This window comes from Delphinus delphis, chromosome 10, assembly GCF_949987515.2.
Source record: "Delphinus delphis chromosome 10, mDelDel1.2, whole genome shotgun sequence".
In the NCBI taxonomy this organism is placed as follows: Eukaryota; Metazoa; Chordata; class Mammalia; order Artiodactyla; family Delphinidae; genus Delphinus; species Delphinus delphis.
The window spans coordinates 68,711,524-68,732,216 of NC_082692.2; the positions used below are offsets into that span (position 1 = coordinate 68,711,524).

General features: G+C 38.1%; 1 protein-coding gene across 2 annotated transcripts in view; it reads right to left on the reverse strand.

Moving 5' to 3' along the window:
- Positions 1-20,491, reverse strand: part of DCP1A (decapping mRNA 1A) — a 61,168-nt gene extending 40,677 nt beyond the window's left edge. For both annotated transcript variants that reach the window (XR_009520884.1, XM_060022690.1), the window contains exons 1-3: positions 20,348-20,491; positions 17,393-17,433; positions 15,006-15,133 (exon numbers count right to left, since the gene is read on the reverse strand). Coding sequence is in view for 1 of the 2 variants with exons in the window: in XM_060022690.1 (XP_059878673.1) it covers positions 15,006-15,133; positions 17,393-17,433; positions 20,348-20,482 (304 nt within the window). In the remaining variant the exon portion in view is untranslated. The remainder of the gene's footprint in view (positions 1-15,005; positions 15,134-17,392; positions 17,434-20,347) is intronic.
- Positions 20,492-20,693: the final 202 nt, after the last annotated feature.

Below are 20,693 nucleotides of genomic sequence, written 5' to 3' on the forward strand. Positions count from 1 at the left end.
AGCAGGGGGCTACTCTTCGTTGCAGTGTGTGGCCTTCTCACTGCGGTGGCTTCTCTTGTTGCGGAGCACAGATTCTAGGCGTGCAAGCTTCAGTAGTTGTGGCACATGGTCTCAGTAGTGTGGCTCGCAGGCTCTAGAGTGCAGGCTCAGTAGTTGTGGCGCATGAGCTTAGTTGCTCCGCGGCACGTGGGATCTTCCCGGACCAGGGCTCGAACCCGTGTCCCCTGTATTGGCAGGCAGATTCTAAACCACTGTGCCACCAGGGAAGTCCAATGTGTCTTCTTCAATTTCTTTGATTAATGTCATAGTTTTCAGTGTACAATGAAAGCTATTTTAATGGCGAATTTTTTGTTTCACCCTGAATTAAGGTCATTACATTCTATAAAAGAGTTCGTGGCCAATCACAACTTTAACAGTTTCTTTTCAATGGAAATAAAAGTTTAATTGGCTTTTTTATTGCCATTGTAGAGTGAGATAAAACACTGATATACAGAGTAAGTGAATGGTTTCATTTTAATCAATAAAGATCATGAACATGGATTTTTTTTTTTCCCTACTCTGGTCACAAGGGGGTTTCTCTGACCCCACATCTGGCCATGCGTCCTACCATGAAGCCGCCCAGGCTTGCTTTTGTTTTCTGAGCCGTCAGCCTGCTGTGAATAGTTCCCTGTGTTTGGAATCCATTTTCATCGCCCCTCTTCTGTTCACAGAACTTCAAAACACTACCAATGCTTCAAACAGAGTTAATATCCTTGAATAATAGATAATTCTGGAATATTTTATATGATGTAAGTTGACAGATTAAACTTACCTTTGACATCCCAATGGAAGAAGCACAGAAGCAACCCTGTTACAGAGGAGATAATTGCTAAGCATTATCTACCACAGGCTCTTAAGTTATGTTCCTTGCAGCTAAGAATTGCTCCAACATAGAGTAAATTGGATTGGGGTTCTGAAAAGACTTCATATATGGCAATCACACACAACTACCTTTCTCTAAATATGCCTCATCTGACCTTGGCTAAAGAACACACAAAATACAAGAGGCCAAATACAAAAGATACCAATATTTCTCTAACAGACAACCCCATACAACTTAGAGTGATGAGAAAAAAGGATGATATGCAGTACATCAGGCTCAGAGAGGAACACACAATATTACTGGGGGCTAAGCAGAGGCACTTAAGTATGTTTTCACAGGGGATTTGCAAACCAAACTCTTAAGAAAGAATTCCATATCAATAATCAAAGTAAGTCCACCCGAGCTGTCAACTTACTTTGACAAATCTTTACTTAAGCCCTACCCCCTTTCCTTTGAAGAAATACACTATAATTTAGAAATAAGATGCACACTTTCCACGCTTGTACATTATCAAGTAAACGGCCAAAAAAGAGCCAAACACTTTCAAAGGCATGCTGCAGAAGAAATAAAGATAAGGAAGCCATAATGATAGCTTAATGGGTAAAGGATAAGAGTCACACTCGATTCTGCCAAAGGCAGACCTGTAGAGGTTCAGACACGCATCAAAGAATCAGCTCTGTCTGCCAACATATCAAATGCTCAGTGCATGCAACTGGCAAGGAGGCCCAGGGAGCTGCCACTAAGCCTGTCACTGTCACTGGTGAGGAAAGACAGACAAGTTCACCAGATAGATAAAACCATGGAAGGCCTTGTCTCTAAACCAAAGCTAAGTATTCTTCCCTCAAGAGAACTTACACTCTAAGGCCCAACACATTTTTGTCAACAATTTGCTTGCTGAAACATCTTGATTAATTATACCACAGAGGATTTAGGGATGTGGCAATACCGTATAATTTTGCTATGGTAAATAATAATGGCATCCTGCTTTATAAGTGGCTTTTATCAATATGAAAGCAAATTATTTAGTTATTGGACACCCATCACATATCACGGCTGTTAACCATTGTCCCAAGTAAGTCATGCTGTTACTGAAGAGTTAGGGGGTGTGACAGGACATTTAAATACCTTTATGTTGTACTTCCATAAAAAATAGCAAAGTGCAGAAAAGTATATTCAAAATTAAACGTTTCCATTGCTTTTCTTTTTTCTTTTTATAACTTAAAAAAATTATTTATTTTATTTTTGGCTGCATTGGGTCTTTGTTGCTATGTGCGGGCTTTCTCTAGCTGCGGTACATGGGCTTCTCACTGCGGCGGCTTCTCTTGTTGCAGAGCACGGGCTCTAGGCACGCGGGCTCAGTACTTGTGGCTCGCGGGCTCTGGAGCACAGGCTCAGTAGTTGTGGCGCATGGGCTTAGTTGCTCTGCGGCATGCGGGATCTTCCCAGATCAGGGCTTGAACCTGTGTTCCCTGCATCAGCAGGCGGATTCTTAACCACTGAGCCACCAGGGAAACTCTCCATTGCTTTTCAAGTGACAGCCCTTTTCTTTTGAAAGTATGAAAAATACAATTGACAAAGATTAAAGTTATTGGATTGTTTAATACTGATAAATTTTAAAAAGCTGAAGGGCAAGACATCCATTTCCCTAGAGAGTCCTGTTTGAAGATCCAGGAGCCAATTATGATTTGATGTTATACCTCATTTTGCTTCTCATCTGCAGTGGCATATGGCACACACAAGATCAAGGAAACCCAAATTAATTTGGAGCCTTTATAAAATCCCTTGAGACTTCTAGAGATTCTGTGAACTGTCACAGAGCTGGGAATCACTCTCATGCACGTTGTCTTTTTATTCATTTAGTATTTAGATCTGATCTACTTTCTAAAAGGATTTGAGGAGGCTGAAGATTTTCTCAGTATGGTGCCAAGCAGAAAAAGGGGTTTGATAAAGCTTTTTTGGGTTGAGTTATAGAATTATTATAAAATTTATGAAGATGACACCCACAAAGATCCCCGAGACCGGGGAACAAAAACAAGAAAATGTACTTTCAACATAACCAAAAATATTTACCCTAGAATGAGAAAGACCCTTCTGATTATAAAAGTACTGTTAAGAATGGAGTAGATGATACAAACACAAGCCTGCCCTGACAAGTGAAAAAGCAAATGCCTTGACAGATCATTTCCTTTAAGACAAGAATAAGCCTGGTGGCTCCTTATCAGTATCAAAAGGTTGGGAAAGAGAGAGAAGAGAAAGTCTCTGAGGTGGGGTAGGGTTTAGAACACACACACACACACACACACACACACACACACACACACACACGAAAAGGGGTATGGAGACAAAGATTGCGGACCTGGGATTACGACTGGAGACTGTGGTAGGTGGCAAACAGGCAGGTGAGGCAATGCTGTGAATCTATAAGTAAGGCTGGTAAGTGTAACTGGGTTATATCAGCAGCTTACCTTTTTTGGACAAAAGAACACACATATTAAAACACCACTGAACACTAACATGGCAGAGAAAGAGCACACCTTCTAAAATTTAAATTATAATGTCCATTTAGTAAACACTGATTAAAAGACTTAGGCCAGGAAATTAAAAATGCTATTTTGCAAGCTCTTTGGTTTGTTTCTAAATTTGGTTCCCCTCTCTAAATTAAAGCAAGTCCAAAAATATTTACCAGCAATACTGCTTCCAAAGTCCCTTTTAACACTGTAATTTCAGTATAGGATTCAGACACATGAAATGACCACTGAATGTTTTGGGGGACTAGGAAAATAAACCCTGAAATATCACAACTGATGATTCCTATTTATAAACTTTTTATTCTTTAATGATGGGCAACCCGGAATAAAATAGTGAATCACACTAGGGTTTCACCTCTGCTGTCAGGATCTTTCGCCACTATTGCCACACAGTACTTGCCACTCCCTAAGGCAGAGCTTCCCCTGAGCTGCAAGTGATTATGGGTGTGCCAAAATGTTGGATTCATCCAACCCCCACTAGTGGTCTATTCATCCCAGTGTCCCACACAAATCCATATTATCATTTTTATGTATCACAAGGGACAACAAAGGGTGGGAAGCATGGCCCTTGGCTTCCATGCAGCCAAGTTCCTGTTTCCTGGGCTTCTAAAAATCTACACTCAGGGGTTTGGGAAACAGGTCAGACAGTGGTGTAAGAAAAGGGGGAACTTCTTTTCTCTCCTTTCTCTAACTTCTCTCCTACATGTTTTTCTACCAATTTACTAAGAGATTATCCAAACCAGGGTTGTAAGGCAAATGCCGAAGCGGGTATAAGAGACCTCAGGGTGTGATGGATCAGCGAGGCTCCAGTGAGCAGGCCCTACCCAGCCCTCTGCTGACTGTTAGTGCTTGCAGGAATGCAGGTGCTGTGTGGCCATACATGCCATTTTATCATAACAAGAAAAGGTAGAACTCCAGATGTGTGTGTATAAAATACCCCAATTTTTTTTTTTAATTTTATTTATTTATTTATTTTTGGCTGCATTGAGTCTCTGTTGCTGAACACAGGCTTTCTCTAGCTGCAGCGAGCAGGGGCTACTCTTCGTTGCGGTGCGCAGGCTTCTCATTGCAGTGGCTTCTCTTGTTGTGGAGCCCAGGCTCTAGGCACACGGGCTTCAGTAGTTGTGGCTCATGGGCTCAGTAGTTGTGGTTCGTGGGCTCTAGAGCGCAGGTTCAGTAGTTGTGGTGCACGGGCTTAGTTGCTCTGCAGCATGTGGGATCTTCCCGGACCAGGGCTCGAACCTGTGTCCCCTACATTGGCAGGTGGATTCTTAACTGCTGCACCACCAGGGAAGCCCAAATGCCCTAATTTTTAAAATGTTGGTAGTAAATGCTTATCCTATGCCTTCCTCTAACAAAAAGAAAAAGTTGAGCATGCCTAGAAGCAGTGACTTTGCAAGTAGCTCAGATCTGCCTGGACCCTCCAGGGGACTGAATGTCAGAGGGTTGTCTTGAGGTTTATTCTGCCCACTCCAGAGTGGCTTCAAATCTTCCTGGACAAGTGGTTACTCTGTTTCAATTTTTCACCTCCACAGTGTGCTTCCCTATATTAACACAAGGTGAAAACCTATACAACACATAGTAAGAAGTTTCTGCCACTTAGCTATAAGTAAATGTTGCTTTCCTTTTTGAGTTCTTGAAAGAGAAAACATTAATTACCTAAAAGAAATAAGTGGAGCATACATGGTTAACTTTTTAAATCTTTACAATTAAGATAACACTATAATTAAAAAAAAATTGCTTTTCCCCTGACAACACTACTTTGGGCGGGGCGGGGGGGTGGGGGTGGGAAAGCCAGTAATTAATTAGGCATAATGAAAAGAACCTGCTTTGGAAATTCTGACACATTCACAGGCTCACGAAGTTAACAAGAAGGTACCTGATGGAGCTCTACTAGAATACTAAGTGGTGGCCTATGACAGGAAGCATTAAAGATTTTTGATATGTCTGACCTAACAGTGTCACCAGATCAGCGTTAGAGTCTAAGTCACTGTTTTCATGGTGTTTTTACCTCTTCAATCTACAAAGGTGGCAACAGCAAGGCTCTTTATCTTGGTTCAGAAGGCCAGACTAATGCAGCGCCACAGATCCTTCTTCTTTCACTGATTGCAGAATCATACCAACCACAGCAGCTGCTGCTGATGGGGGAAGACTGCCTGCCTTTCTTCAGGCTAAGTAAGAAGCAGTGTGCTGGATTCAAAGATCACAAAGAATGAACTGTGTAACTTTAAAAACTGTTTATAAATTCCTCTTTCAGTCTCGACGTAGAACTCACATTTTCTGAGTTGACAAATTGTAAACTTCTCTTGCAAGGAAATTTCCTGCACTGTGCTTTAAGTCTGAAGATTTGCGCCAAATGCCAGCAGCCACCTAGCACCTCTACTGTTCCGAGTCTTGCCCTTGAACTGAGAAAGGACAAGCAGAGACCAAGAAACACACACAAACACACACTACAGTATTTCTCCTACTAAAACTTTCCATTTGGCAGCTACATTTTCAACGCTATGGAAATGAATCTCCCTGCTTTTTCTAGTGATCTAATTTTAATTAAAAATGCTCTATATCAAGAGACTGATGCCCGATATAAAGGAAAAGTTACAAGTGAAACGGAAACGAAGGGGTACTTCGCACAGGTTTTTGGAGGTAAGTTCTTAAAAATATTAAATAGCGATAATATTTTTATATTCAATTGTTTGGTTATGGTGATCTGTTGTTGTTAAGCTGGTTACAGAGTGAAGCTTTGTTGATTTTTTTCAAAAGTACTTCTGGATTATAGAAAACATTTTAAAATGAAAAGTGGCATTCAGTGGGAGATCCATGCCTTAAGGTGTTGGGTGGAGGAAACACGGAGTTGTCCTTGTTAAAATGATTATAGTTCAGTAAAAAGATGTCAAGTCTAACATGCACACAAAGTAAGATAATTGCTTCTCTTCTGGCTAAAACCACCACCACCAACTTGTCTAAGGACAGAATAAAGTTAGGTGTGAGAAGAGAAAATCTAGACTGTATACTTCTAATTCATGAATCAGTATTGCTGTTAAAAATGACCAGGAAAAACAACACGTAAATACCCTCACAATCCCTCTGGTGGATCACATTTTCACTGTAACGAGCTTAATCATTCAAATTGGCAACTGGTAAGTCTCAAATCACAGATCTTAAATCATTAATTTTTACCACTAATTAACAGGGTTGTTTCAGGAATAAATATGCGCAGCAGTGGGATTAATATAGTAGCATATTTCTTTAAGAATCTTGACCTTTACCAGAAAGGCAGAGGTCTGACATTAAAAGTTCTAACACAATTTAAAGACTTCTGCTTATAATTTTCTAAGAAAATAAAACAGAATCTCAGAACTAGAAACATACATAAAATTCTTTAAAAGTACACAATACTGTTAATCAAAATGATATACCGTGTGGTAAAATGCTTAGCAAAAGATATTTAATAAACATTAATGAATTAAGATGTGCATCTGAATTAAATAATCACCTTGTTTGTTTAAAAACAAAGTAAAGGACAAAATAAATAGTTTTTGCAAAAGAAAATCATTAAATGCTAGAATCGATTTTACAGAGCTTAGTGGTACCACAAACCTTTATCTTAATATTTTCAATTAACCAGGTTATACTGTGAACTGTCTAGCTGTAACAAAGAAAAACCAGTTTTGCTTGCTTTCACTTTTTTGTTGATTCACATACCAAATTTTGGATTTAAAAAAACTGCTCAGAACCTACCTTACAAAATGGCCTTGGGGCATGTCATAATTAAGGCGCGCGCGCGCGCGCGCGCGCACACACACACACACACACACACACACACACACGCATACATATAAATAACAGATTCCAGGTTGCCACGTTCACCCTGATACCCACAGAAGTGGAAATCAAAGCACCCCTGACATTGATCTTGGGGAAAAGAACCTTCTAAGAGAAACATACTTAGTGAGGTATGTTTCTTGTAGCAGGTGCTCACCAAATGCTTGAAGGAAGAGTGGATAATAGAAGCACAATTTCCTCACTGTGGAGATAAATGTCCTGTGATAAGATCAGAAATGTATAGATCGTATGGACGCTTTTTCAGAGGCCGGTTGCTATATGGAGAACTACTCTAGTACCATTTACTGAACCTGACAGAACATTCTTCTCAGCATTTTTTAAGATGTGATGGAAGAGATTTTAAACTACTGACCCAGTTATTTTACTGAGTCCATTTATTCCTAAGTTTTGTTACACTGTGTTTTTTCCAGGAAATTGTCCATATAATCCAAGTTTTAAACTTACAGGCAGAAAGTTCTTCATAGCGGTTTCTTATTTTTAAAAAGTTCTTTGCAGTGGTTTCTTATTTTATTCTCTATATTTAGTTGCTCTATATATACAGTATATATTATTACTAGTATTGCCTATTATGCCTCTCCTTACTCTTTTTTTGTTGTTGTTGTTGGATCAATCAAGTTATAGGGGAGAGTTTTTTGTTTTGTTGATTTGCTCTACTGTTCTATTGCAATTCCTACTTTCTGCAATTAATTTCTACTCATCTATATTTTCCTTCAACTTAAAGATTTCTTTTTTCCTCTATAACTTTTGTGGCTGGGTAGCCTACATATGGTATTTTTTATAAAATTCTATACAGACTTGAAAAAAATGCAAATTCTTGAACTGCTAGAAGCAGGGTTCTTTATATGTCCATTAGATCAAGCCTAACTGTGTTGTTTAAATATCCCATAACCTTATTAAATTATCTGCCTTATCTGTCAATTACTGAGGTGGCCTGTTTAACTCTCCCATTATAATTATGGATTTTAAACATTTGATATGTAATTCTGACAAATATTAACACAAGGTAATACCAGTCTGGAATTGTTTTATCTTGCAGGTTATTTACTCCTTTTGTCATTATGTGGTAACTTTTATTCCTGATGATGTTTCTTACCTTAGAATCTATCATGTGTGATTTACATAGTTACATCAGCCTTGTTTGGTTAATAGTTACCTAATATATATCATTCTATCCCTTTACTTTCAACCTATCCTGGTTTTTGAGTTTTAAGTTTTTTGAAAACAGCATTTTAGGCAAATTCTGTATCTTTATCCAATCTCAGAATCTCTTTTAACTGGCAAGTACAGTTCACTTAACATTTGTTCTAAATACTGATTTATTTATTTCTGCCATTTTATTATAACTGGGCTATTTCCCATGGTTTCTATTTATGGTTTTCCTATCTTGACTTATACTGGCTTAAAATCAAGACATCCTATTTTTTGTTCTGCAGTGATTACCCTGAATCTTTTGGGTAATCACTTGACTTAAAAGTCTGTTGTTCATCAGTTTATTTACCCTCTTCTCAGTCTTGGGATGCTTTATGTTTGGAAAGCTTTTATCTTATATTATTGCTGTCTAGTATTTTTGCTTCACTTTTTTTTTTGGTTGGTTTTTTTTTTTTTGCGGTATGCGGGCCTCTCACTGCTGTGGCCTCTCCCGTAGCGGAGAACAGGCTCTGGACATGCAGGCTCAGCGGCCATGGCTCACGGGCCTAGCCGCTCCACGGCATGTGGGATCTTCCCGGACCGGGGCACGAACTCGTGTCCCCTGCATCGGCAGGCGGACTCTCAACCATTGTGCCACCAGGGAAGCCCTGCTTCACCTTTTTAATACCTCTACTCAAACTAGTCATTTTATTGTTTTATACAGTTAATGCTTATTTTGATGTACCTTCTTTTCTTTGCTCATTATGGTTGTTGCTTAAATCTCATTACTTCTGTGTTCAATTTCCTTATTTCTGAACTATAGCCTTTAGAACTGCACTGGTAAAATTAAATTAATTAAACTAAATTAAGAATTAATTTACAATTAAAAACTCAGTTGTACTAGGCACATTTCAAGTGTTCAATAGCCACATGTGACTAGTGGCTACCATACTGGACAGTATTGCTTTGGAAGTGTATACAACAAGGGTCTGGGGAGACAACAGTTCTGTTTTTGTTGAAAAATGTCTTTATTTTGCTCTCTTGAATTACTGAATTGTTTGTTTTTTCCTCAGTACTCTGCATATATTATTCCCCTGTCTTTCAAATTCAGTAGCTGCAATTAAATATGCTGTCAAACTGGTGCTCTTTGTAAATAATCAATCTCAAGCTTGGTTGCTTCTGTCTTTGCCTTTGATGTTTTACCATCTGTCCAGTTGTGTATTTATCTCTATTTACTTTGGGGCCTTATTTCACTGCCTAAATCTGAGACTTCTGTCTTTCATGGATTCTGGAAAATTCTCAGTCATAATCTCTTCAAATATTACCTCTCTATATATTTTATCATTCTGAAATTCTTCTCTGTCGTATGTTAAACTTTCTAAGACTTTCCTATCCTATCCTCTCTTTCAAATTTTCCATTTTTTCCCTTTCTGGAATGCATCCTGGATAATTTTCTCAGATGTCTCTTCCAGTTCCCCAATTCTCTTTTCAGTTGTTATAAATTCACTGTTGAGTCCAGGTAGAGAGTTTATTTCAATAACTAAAATTTTAATTTCTAGAAGTTTTACTTGGTTATTTTTCAAATCTACCTATCATTTTATTTTATAATCTACATCGGATATTCATATCCATTAAAGTCTCTATCTGATCATTTCATTACCCAAAGTTTCTGCGAAGGGTTGGCTGTTTGTTTTATCGTAACTTTTACTGACTGAATTATTTCTTTGTATATATAGTAATTTTGGACCACGAGGCTTGTCAATAAGATGCCTGGGCAATCTGGATTAAGAATATTTCTCTCCAGAAAAGTTTTGTATTTGCTTTTGCCAGATGTTCTAGAGTACTCAACAGTTGATGATCAATTTTATGTTAATTTTTTGGCCTGGGTAAGAAATTACACCAAATGAATGATATAACTTGAATCTCAAATCTGCATGAGAGAGCTCATGGTTACAATTTTCAGGGGAGACATTTTCCCTCTAACTCATAGCCTAGACTGAGGTAGATTAGCTTGCCTGTCATCCCCCTAGGTTCGTGGGGATATGTCTGATATCCTTCTAATTTATTAATATATAACTCATTAGGGCACCTGGGTGAACGTTGGTATGCACGTCTCAGCTCCAATGAGCCACCTCGTGAGGGGTCAAGGTCTTGTCTCCTGATCCCATGTAATTATAATGGGGTCCTTATGTTAAGGAACGTTCCCTATCCCCAAGAACCCTTTAACCAGCTGGCAGCTGGTGTCAGCACACAAGCTTCCCACTTTGGCTTTCAGTTTTCACTTTGATGCTGACCCATTAAAATGCCCCCATTCCCTTTCAGGCTATACTATGCATTTAATATTTTATACAGCATTTCTAAGTGTTTATAGGAGGAAGATTTTCTGACATCATATTGCTGGACAGGAGTTTTTCTTTGATGTGCCTATGCCATAACTCCTCGAAATTCAGAGTTCGCAAGAATGGTTTTATAATCCAGTTAGCAAAATGGATTCTGTTCACAAATGAAAACAGAAGATCAGCAGATTGGTAGTAATGCATATGTTTACACAGCAAAAGAATTATGATTTTTCAACTAATCACAGATAAAATGAAAACTATCGTAACTGTTTTTAAGGGAGATGTGTCCACAGATTAAAACAGCATTACATTATCCTACAAAATTTTAGCCAGGAGGGGGCTGTGTGTTCCAGCACACCATGACCCACTGATGAGTTTTAAAAAATTTGTAGCCTCCAAGATTTCTCATCTTTAACATATATTTATATATATTCAACTTATCATACCTCAGGCTGTCTAGTAATTGCCCTTACAACATTTGAATGTAATATTTGTAAAGGTAAACAGAGTTCCCAGCTTGTCATGGTGCTAATCAGAAGGGATGGAAAGAAGCACACTATGGGCCTAGGTTATAAGAGAGCCTGTATAATATTAAAGTCTTTATGATTCTTTCACTAGTAAGATCATTTGGCTTAAGTCCAAGATGGAGACAAAGTCTATAATATTTTATATTTGTAAGTGCCTGACAAAAAACCTTTACATATATGGTGCTCTCTTAAGATAAGCAGGTCAGATCAGTGGTTTAAGTGATTTATCCAAGGTTACAGTTGGTAAAATGGCAAAGCCTAGAATAGAATTCTTGTCTGCAAACTAAATTCCACGCAGAAGAGTGTTACCATGGCAAAGCCACCCTCAGGGATATCTTCTGCAGCCTTTGTATCTAGAAATCATTTGTAAATTTTAAAAAGGAATTACTAAATGAGAGGCATAAAAATCTAATCTAAAGCTTCCCAAGTGCTTGTTCAGTTCAGGTATGGCATAACAAAAGGGTGTGTTTCTGCACGGATCCATGCTTTAGACCTCTGTTGTCCAATATGGTAGCCACTGGTCTCGTATGGCTATTCAAAGGCAGATTGATTAAATTAAATAAACTTAAAAATAATTTTTTTCTTGGTCACACCAGCCACACTTCAAGTGCTCAACAGTCACATGTGGCTGGCTGGCGATTGCTATATGAGACAGTACCCATATAGAATCTTTCCATCATCACAGAGTTCTGTTGGATAGCACTGCTCTAGAATGTGGATTGATGAAGTAATGTTATTGTTGTAGCAGAGTAGAAAGAACATTGGTTTTGAAGCTCAACAGACCTAGATTTGACTTCTGCCTGTCACTTATAACCTTTGTGACTCTTGAGCAAATTTCTTAACTTCTCTGGGACTCTTGTTTCCTCATCTGTAAGTTGGGAATCAGAAATAAGGTGCTGGAAACATCATTTTTGCTTAATAACTACAGAATCTGCAGTATCCACAACCCTCATTGGAGTCTTGTGGCTGCCCAAAGTCCTTGCACAGTATACAAAAACATACTGCTTCCAAAAGGTTCAAGAGAACCACCAAAGCTAAGCTTCTGGAAGGCATAAGCATTTCCTCTGTAAGATTTTACCTTTCTCTTGGGGTGGTGGGGCTAGGGTGTGTGGGGAGTGTATAAAGAAAACCTAGAGAATTCCCTGGTGGTCCAGTGGTTAGGACTCTGCGCTTTCACTGCTGTGGGCCGGGATTCAATCCCTGGTCGGGGAACTAAGATCCCACAAGCCGCAAAGAATGGCCAAAGCAAACAAACAAGAAAAACCACTCAAAAAATATATATAAAGCAAAACAAACAATTTAGAACTGGAAAAAGTTATAGCTCAATGTTCTCTCAACTCTAAAAACTGATTTAAGTGGAACTAGATCTGAGGGTGTAACTTGAGTAAAATGGGTCAGGTGTCTTGGTGGTATTTTCGAAAAGAAAACAACAGAAGAGCAGCTACAGAATCATGTACAATTACCTGTATACACAATCAGACACTAATTAACTTTTTATTTAAAGAACAATACCTAAACAACTCAATAGCCTGCTGACCTGACAAGACTACTTTTTACTTTTAAGACTAGGTAGACAAAACATATACTCAAGAGAGGCCTTAACACTCCCAGAATCACTTTATGCTGCCTTTGTCACTTCTCCCCGATACAGCTATTCCTTTAAATACTTTCCCCAAGCTCCTCCTCTGGACTGTTTCTAATATATCCACAGTATTGTGCTTGACCTTTTCAGGCTTTTCTCTGGTCTGAAAGCAAACTGATGTGCTCTTGAATTTCTAATTAGCAATATCAGAAACTGTAAGGCCCTTGAGATGATTCAGTGCCTCAATTAACCGAGGAAGGGAATGACCTGGTTAAGTGAGTCTTCTGTTTAACTAAGGAAACCTTTGTTTCAACCTCTTGTTGAAAATCTTTCTAAAATAAAAAGCAGTAGTGCACTTTTTCCCTCAAGAATATTCTAATTAATATAAAAAACACTCCTGACAATTTAAGGTCTTATCATTACAGCAGATCAATCTATGACACTATAGTGCGGTTAAAGCTATAGTATTGATCCCAAGTAACACATGAGAAATTTACTAGATTTTCACAAAATAAAACCTAACATTAGCTTGTTTTTTTTACAGTTTGCTTTCATTTCTTCCACACATGGACTATAGAAATATTTCCAGATATTTTAGGCTCCGATTAAATTTTGTTTTATCAACACAACACTGTGAATCAACTATACTCCAATAAAAATTAATTAAAAAAAATTTTGGTTAATCATGGTTCACTTATATTTGTGTTATCTTGCACTTTCAACTTCACAGGAAACTTTACTTGTTAAAGAAATATAATGAGATTCACTTCAGGCTTATGCTAAATGGTAATCAAGTCCATGGGCCTCTGATAATTTCCCCTACTGACTACTTTACCAATCAAACTTTTCTTAGAGGCAATAGCTAGATTAAACTTTCAGGTAATAAAAAGCAGAATTAAACCAATTTTCCTTAAAAAAAAAATTAGATCTGTGTTACTTTGCAGAATTTCCCCTTTAACAGAATGGTCAGCATAAAGAAAACAGCTATTTGAAGTAATTCTACTGTGACATTAGTTTAAATAAATCCATTCAAACCATCTAAGAGAGGTAATTATCTGGACAAATAGTTTACTGAAAAGTCAAGAGACAGATTTTATTTCACTTAAAAGTGAGCTACAAAAAAAAAAAAAAAAAAAAAAAAAAAGTGAGCTACAGAGAAGAATTTGGGGTTTCTAGCTTCAACACAGACCTTGTCATTTCTCATTCAGGGAATGAAAAGATGCATAATTTCTAGTAGTTTTTTACATTTTATACTGAAGACATTCCCCCAATACCAGTTACCTCCCAGTCAAGTGAAATTCAAACTTTTACTTAAGGAGCAAATTTATCTCCAGCAATCTCCTTAGATTATGGTTACAGCACAATCACCTTACCACCGTAACCAGTTTTGATATCTCTACCATCAATGCCAAACAAATCGCCCATCTTCTTTCCTCAAACACTCATACTTTCAATACCCATGCTGAAGTACAGGAACCAGGTATACTTTTTAGTGCTTTCCTTCTTGAAAGGGCCACTCTAGCTTTGCTGACCACACCCAACCATTTTTAGAGTCTATAAAATGCCTGAAAGAACCCTGGACTAGGAAGCAGAAAAAAGGGTTACAATCCTCGCTCTTCAACTGAATAGCCGCCACTCACCTCAGAGTCTCAGCTGACTTAACTGCCTGCCTACCCCATAGGTTATTATATTATTAACATTAAAGTACAATAGCTCTTGGCCCTGCACTTTTACCCAACAGATACTCAACTAAATAAACAGATCGAAAAATACCACAATCAGGGCAAAGATAGTACTTTCTTTGTGGACAGAAATATCAGTATCTGTCCTGTGTCTCTTAAACTAAGTTCTGTTGCTCAGGGGCATGGGCAGCCAATAATACATGTTACAACAAAAACAAAGGGTGAAACTTATTTTCAGAGAACAAACAATAGGAATATAATGTAATGCTATTATATGGAATAGTATAGTTAACTAAAATAATGTAATAAGTTACTGTATACAAAAGAGTGTTTCAATTTTAGAAGCCCAATTTAAAAGCTCTGATCTTACTAAGAGACTCATTTATAACCACAAGAGTATAGACCATATTTTTTATTGTACCTTTAATTTCCAAGAATAACGTGCTGACAGAAACTGAAGTCACTCAATTTTAACTGCAAACATATGCACTGTAATTAACAGATAGATACTCACAGCTTGCATTTCTATATAGTAGAAATGGTTCATGGAGCTGAAATTCCAAGTCTTTATTCACTGGTTCAACTAGATTGTGCATATTCAGTCGATTCACAATGGTAAAACCATGGTAAGGTGAAGCTGACCTTAGATTTAATAGAAGAAAAAAAAAATCTGTTGTCATTGTTCATTTGCAGAAATGTTATCTACCTCTTTACTTCCATTTTAAAGAATGAATACAATATTGCATTATATAGTATTATTGGCATTTAAAATTGTAAACAAAAAAATCTAAGTCAGATCATACCCCTCCCCCTCTCAGAAGCTTTCTCGGTCCATCAGAGTAAAGACCAAGGTCCTGTCTAAGGCCACCAAGGCCTCAGGTGATGTGCACCCCCTTGACTTCATCTCCTATGCCTCTTCCCTGTTCCTCCTGCTCCAGCCACACTGGGCTCCTTGCCATTCTTCCTACAGGTATGTTTCCACCTAAAGACCTCTGCCTGGGCCACTGGCCTAGAATCTAGAGTTATCCCATTTCCCACAAGCCTTTGGTAAACTGTCCTGTTCTCATTGAGGCCTACTAGAGAACTACCCTTTTTAATGCTCCCAAACTCAATATCTCTAATCCTCTTCTCTCTTTTTCCATACCACTTATTATTTTTTGTATTTATTGTCCTCCACTAAACTGTAAATTCCATGAAAATAGGGTTGTCATTTTTTTAGGTATGTCCCAAGACAGACATATAGTATATGTTTAATAAACATATGCTCAATAAAAATATAATTTATTTTAAATATGTTGCAGGATTGGTTATAATTATTGCCCACCATTACAATGATTTTTCTTACATCAAATGTGAGAACTATGGAAAAACCTGAGTTACAAAGAAAATGCTTCGAATCCTACAATAAGAAACACCCTTGGTTCTCTTATCAGGATGATTCAGCATACGATCCTTTAGATATTTCTCACTTGTATACAACACTTTACGGTTTCTCACTTGTTTCTCTGTATACACTTGTTTCACTGAATCCTTTAGGTTTTCTGATTCCAAATCCAGCCTTCTTTTATACTAAGGTCTCTCCAAATTGACATTCTGACATCCTGGTATATATTTATCCAAAGTATATAAGATGTTCTCACATTTCCCAAATAGAGTTTCTCTGGTCTCCTTTTATTACAATCAATACTGTGTAAGCCTCCATAAATTTCATCAAATCAAGTCGCTCACTAAACTAAATTTCATCTTCTATAACCGGTGGATCTGTACTCTACTGTAACAATAAGGCCAGCAAAGCACTTTCCAAGTACCAACATTCTAACAACAGTTGAAGAGCTTCTAGACATTTATATTGGTAATGAAGACTAATGAAGTAGGTGAAGGGTAAAGTGTTTTTTTTTAAAGGAGAAAGATGAATAACAGCAAACAAAATGTCAAAAAATAAAAAGTAACATCAAAGCATATACATTTAAAGGAAGAAAAAGATCAGTATTTTTAGACAAGATCTCAAAGTTGTACAGCAAAATTTAGAAGAATATTTGACAAATTCTTGTTAATAACCATCAGTGGAGAAATGGAGAAAAGCAATCATAAAAGATAACTCACAATACACACACACAGGAAAAGAACCAGGTATCAGTAATAACTCCTGCTGAGTTCCCTAAGCTTTAGAAACCAAAGGAAGGAACCTACCTCAGTCAGAGCAAGACCTAAGAGGGATCCAGGAAAACAAGGAACTCCAATGACTAACATACCCTGTCAGCTGCCTTTAGGCCAAGAAAGTTGCCGAACAAAACACAAGCTGCATTTACAAACCAATCATTTTTTTAAAAATCATGTTTTAAGACAATAATTCTCAGAAAAGTTAAAAATAAAAAATGTGCAATTATGAATAATCTAGGCTTTCTAAAGGACTCTCAAACTAAAAATACATATTACTACAAACACTGACAAAATCCAAAACTTTTGTGGGTAGATGGAAAGGGGACAGAACCAGAGTCTTAGAAGATAACTTTTTGTTTAGTAATCACACAACAGCTAGTCCATCTATTCTCTTTTTCTCAACTATTTTTCTCAATGTATTCTATTTTTCTTAATATGGGGGGAGGGAGAAAGGCAACTGCTTTAGACTCATTCATTACTAGAAAATGTTTTCCATTTTGCTAGAATTTATTTCCTAAATAAATTCTAGTTCTGTTTGATTCTGAATCACAGGAAGTGTCAAAGAAAGGACATTACTTGGTAAGGATCTCACAGCAAGGGATGGATGAATACTTGAAGGGTCAAGCAGGAAGGCCCCAAAGACAAATATACAATAGGGTTGAATCACTCCATATGACACCATTCACCATCAAATTTAAAAAAAAAAAAAAAATTAAAAAAAAACTTTTTAAAAAAGCTTACCTTCGATATACAAATAAGGTCCCTTCTATATCAGTCTTCTCCTATAATAGACAATGAGATGATTAGTTTTTTTTCCCATAATCTAACCCCAAGTAGTCCCAATGGAGAAGAGATACTTCATGTTTAAGATCAACTTATTTATTTTAAAATTAATCACTTTGAACAGGTCAAGTAGGTCTTCTCCACAGACTACTATTACCAGTTTCTTTTGTATCCTTTCTATTCTATTGATGTGTATTAACTGATATGCAATGTTCTATCTAGCAACACGCCTGTATCTGCAGCAATTTCCCTTTCCTTTTTTAAAATTTAAAGGAGAAAAATTCTAGAATTAGCTTTCACTTTTTAAAACTAAAATGTTTTAGCCAAATTTCTTAATTTTAAAGCCAAGGTCCTGTATAAAGCAATTTCTTCACCTTTAAAGTTTATCAAAGTTACTAGGGGAAAAAAAAACACATTTTCTTATAGGACACTTTGTTTCATCATTGGGGAATTTTGGTATATTTTTATGAGTAGCAAATTTTGTAGCAAATTTAGTTAAGAGTTACTTTCAAACACAATTAGTTTGTTATTTTTAAAACTGTGTTAAAGAATCATGAATATTGAAACTATACTCTGTCTTAGTGTAATTCTTATAGGTCTTACAAATAATTAAAAACTTTTTTTTAGCTTAAAGTAAATGTTTTGATTAACAAAGTACAACTCATCATCCTTCACTTGCTGTGACAAGAGCGTATTTAGGTTTGAAACACAGTTACAGGGGCTTCCCTGGTGGCGCAGTGGTTGAGAGTCCGCCTGCCGATGCAGGGGACACGGGTTCGTGCCCCGATCCGGGAAGATCCCACATGCCGCGGAGCGGCTGGGCCCATAAGCCATGGCCGCTGAGCCTGCGCGTCCGGAGCCTGTGCTCCGCAACAGGAGAGGCCACAACAGTGAGAGGCCTGCATACCGCAAAAACAAACAAACAAACAAAACCACACAGTTACAATGTTTTTAAAAAAGCAAAAGAAACACGTTAGTCTACAGTTCACAGCCCAGATAGGACCTAAATGGTTTAAGGTAATCAACAAACTTAGCAAACTTAAATGTCAGCCATATAAAATTGAATTTGCTGGGATGAAAAAATAATTTTAAAAAATATTTACCATCTTGATTTCTTCCAGGAGTATTGCCCTAGCTTAAACATCATAATGAAACTTTTCCTTACTAAAAATTCAGAGGCTTTTTCTTGCCTTTCAAACTTTATTAGTGCAAGAAATTGGTAATCAACGGTTTCACAATGAAAGAAAACGCCCAAATAAACCACTGTGCAAAGTTACAACTCACTGTAAAATAACAATGAGAGAAGAGACTTTGGTTATACTCCATGTACCATGACCCAAATGAATAATGGCAGCTTATTTTTCAGTTCAGGTTATTATAGCTTGTATTTCATATTTAAAGGTGAATAACACAATTAAAATTCCAAAATATTGGAAGTCTGTGACAAACTAGAAATAAAAGCCTAAGTCCATGCCCCAAATAATAAGTCCATGCCCCAAATCTTCACCATTTGTCTGCAACCCATATTACAAAAATTCATACGTAGAGCAAGAAAAATGATTAAGAACGATTCAAACTAAAGCAATGTCTAAAACAGCCACACTTAAAAAAAAAATCTATAATTTTGTTCTCTTTAGCTTCCCATACCTCCTTCTCTTACAGGAGGTGAAGGAAAGAAGATAAAGTAAAGCAAGATGACTTTGAAAAACTCTCTTTATCTGAATTAACTGTTTATAAATGCCAAATGATTTTTCACAAAATTACTAATTAACTATAACCTATGTATCTGCACTATGTTGTAAAGGACATACTACGATAATAATCTTTCAGTTTTGTTAGTATAAAGATTTCAATTCTTACTGAAACGTTAACGTCAATCATTAATTCGATCCAACAAATATTTACGGATTATTTCCTAAGTAAAGCCTATATAGCTGAATGAGTTAATCAAGAAGGTTCAATTTTTTTTTTAAGGGAAATTTTGTTACCTTTATTTGTTTGGCCACTTGCACGGCTTGTGGGATCTTAGTTCCCCGACAAGGGATCGAACCCGGGCACCCTGAAGCGGAAGTGCGGAGTCCTAACCACTGGACCGCCAGGAAATTCCCTAATTATGTTATTTAAACAACGGACGAAGCTTCAAACGGGCTAACAAGTCAGTGAACAAACTGAATGCAACTTTTCGGATCCTCTCCCGTGCAAAAAAGACAAAAAGTACTTAGTCTGATGGGTGCATTCAGAGGTGATATCACCAGCAGCATTGCTGAACAGACACAGGGTCTCTTTTCCAAAGGTTTCAAGGTAATCCAATTAACATGGAAGTCATTTTCCTAAGCGCCTTGAAATCTTTTCCAAACTCTGGAAATACAGTGTAGTTCGATAAATGCAGGACTTATCCCCAACCCCTCTCTTCCAATAATTGAAACTAACTGGATTTCAAGCTCTAAATCCAAATGACCTCTGAGAAGGGAGCCCTTATTTATGTCTATTGGGGGGAGAGAAGGAGTGTTTATTTTATAGATTATGTATATATACTTTATCTAATAACTCTCAAAGCTTCAAACACAATCTTTCAGGCATCTTTATGACTCCACCAGTCTCATATCCTCTAACACACCTGCAAAAAAGGCAAGTCGCCCACATCCTCGAACCGGACCCCATGGGGCTGATCCTCTTCCAACCCTCCCCTCTATCAGCTTTTCCCCCGGATGTTTGGACCTACTTCTCTCGCTCCTCTCGCCCCATCTCCGGCTCCGCCGACACCCCTCAGGCGCCAGCCGGACTCTTCTCTAGTCCCTGGCCTCGCCCCTGCCGCCGTGGCCTCCCTCATCGGCCCCCACCCAGAACGGTCCGCGCGGCCCCTTTAAGAGGCGGCGGCCGGGCGGGCGACTTCAACGGCCTGGCTGCACTCACCCACTGGTTGGCCTTGGGGCAGAAGGTGTACAGTGCGACCTGGCCCGTGAGGTCTGCGATGCTGGTGATGTAGGGGTCGTGTTGCTTCAAGGCCGCTAGGCTCATCTCTTGCCCAGCTCGACTCAGCGACTCCATCTTGAATTCCGGAACCTAGCCCCTATGGCGGGGGCGGAGTCGCGGACAGGAAGGTGCCATGGAGCCAAAGTTCCCCCAGCTGCGTCAGCACCCTCATCTTCCGCCTCTCAGCCGGGCCTCGCGGCGAGGCGGTACGTCAGCTATTATGCTCCGCTGCGCCCACGCCCGGGGCGCTGGGTCCCAGTGTCGTCAGGTCCCAGTGGACCTACCG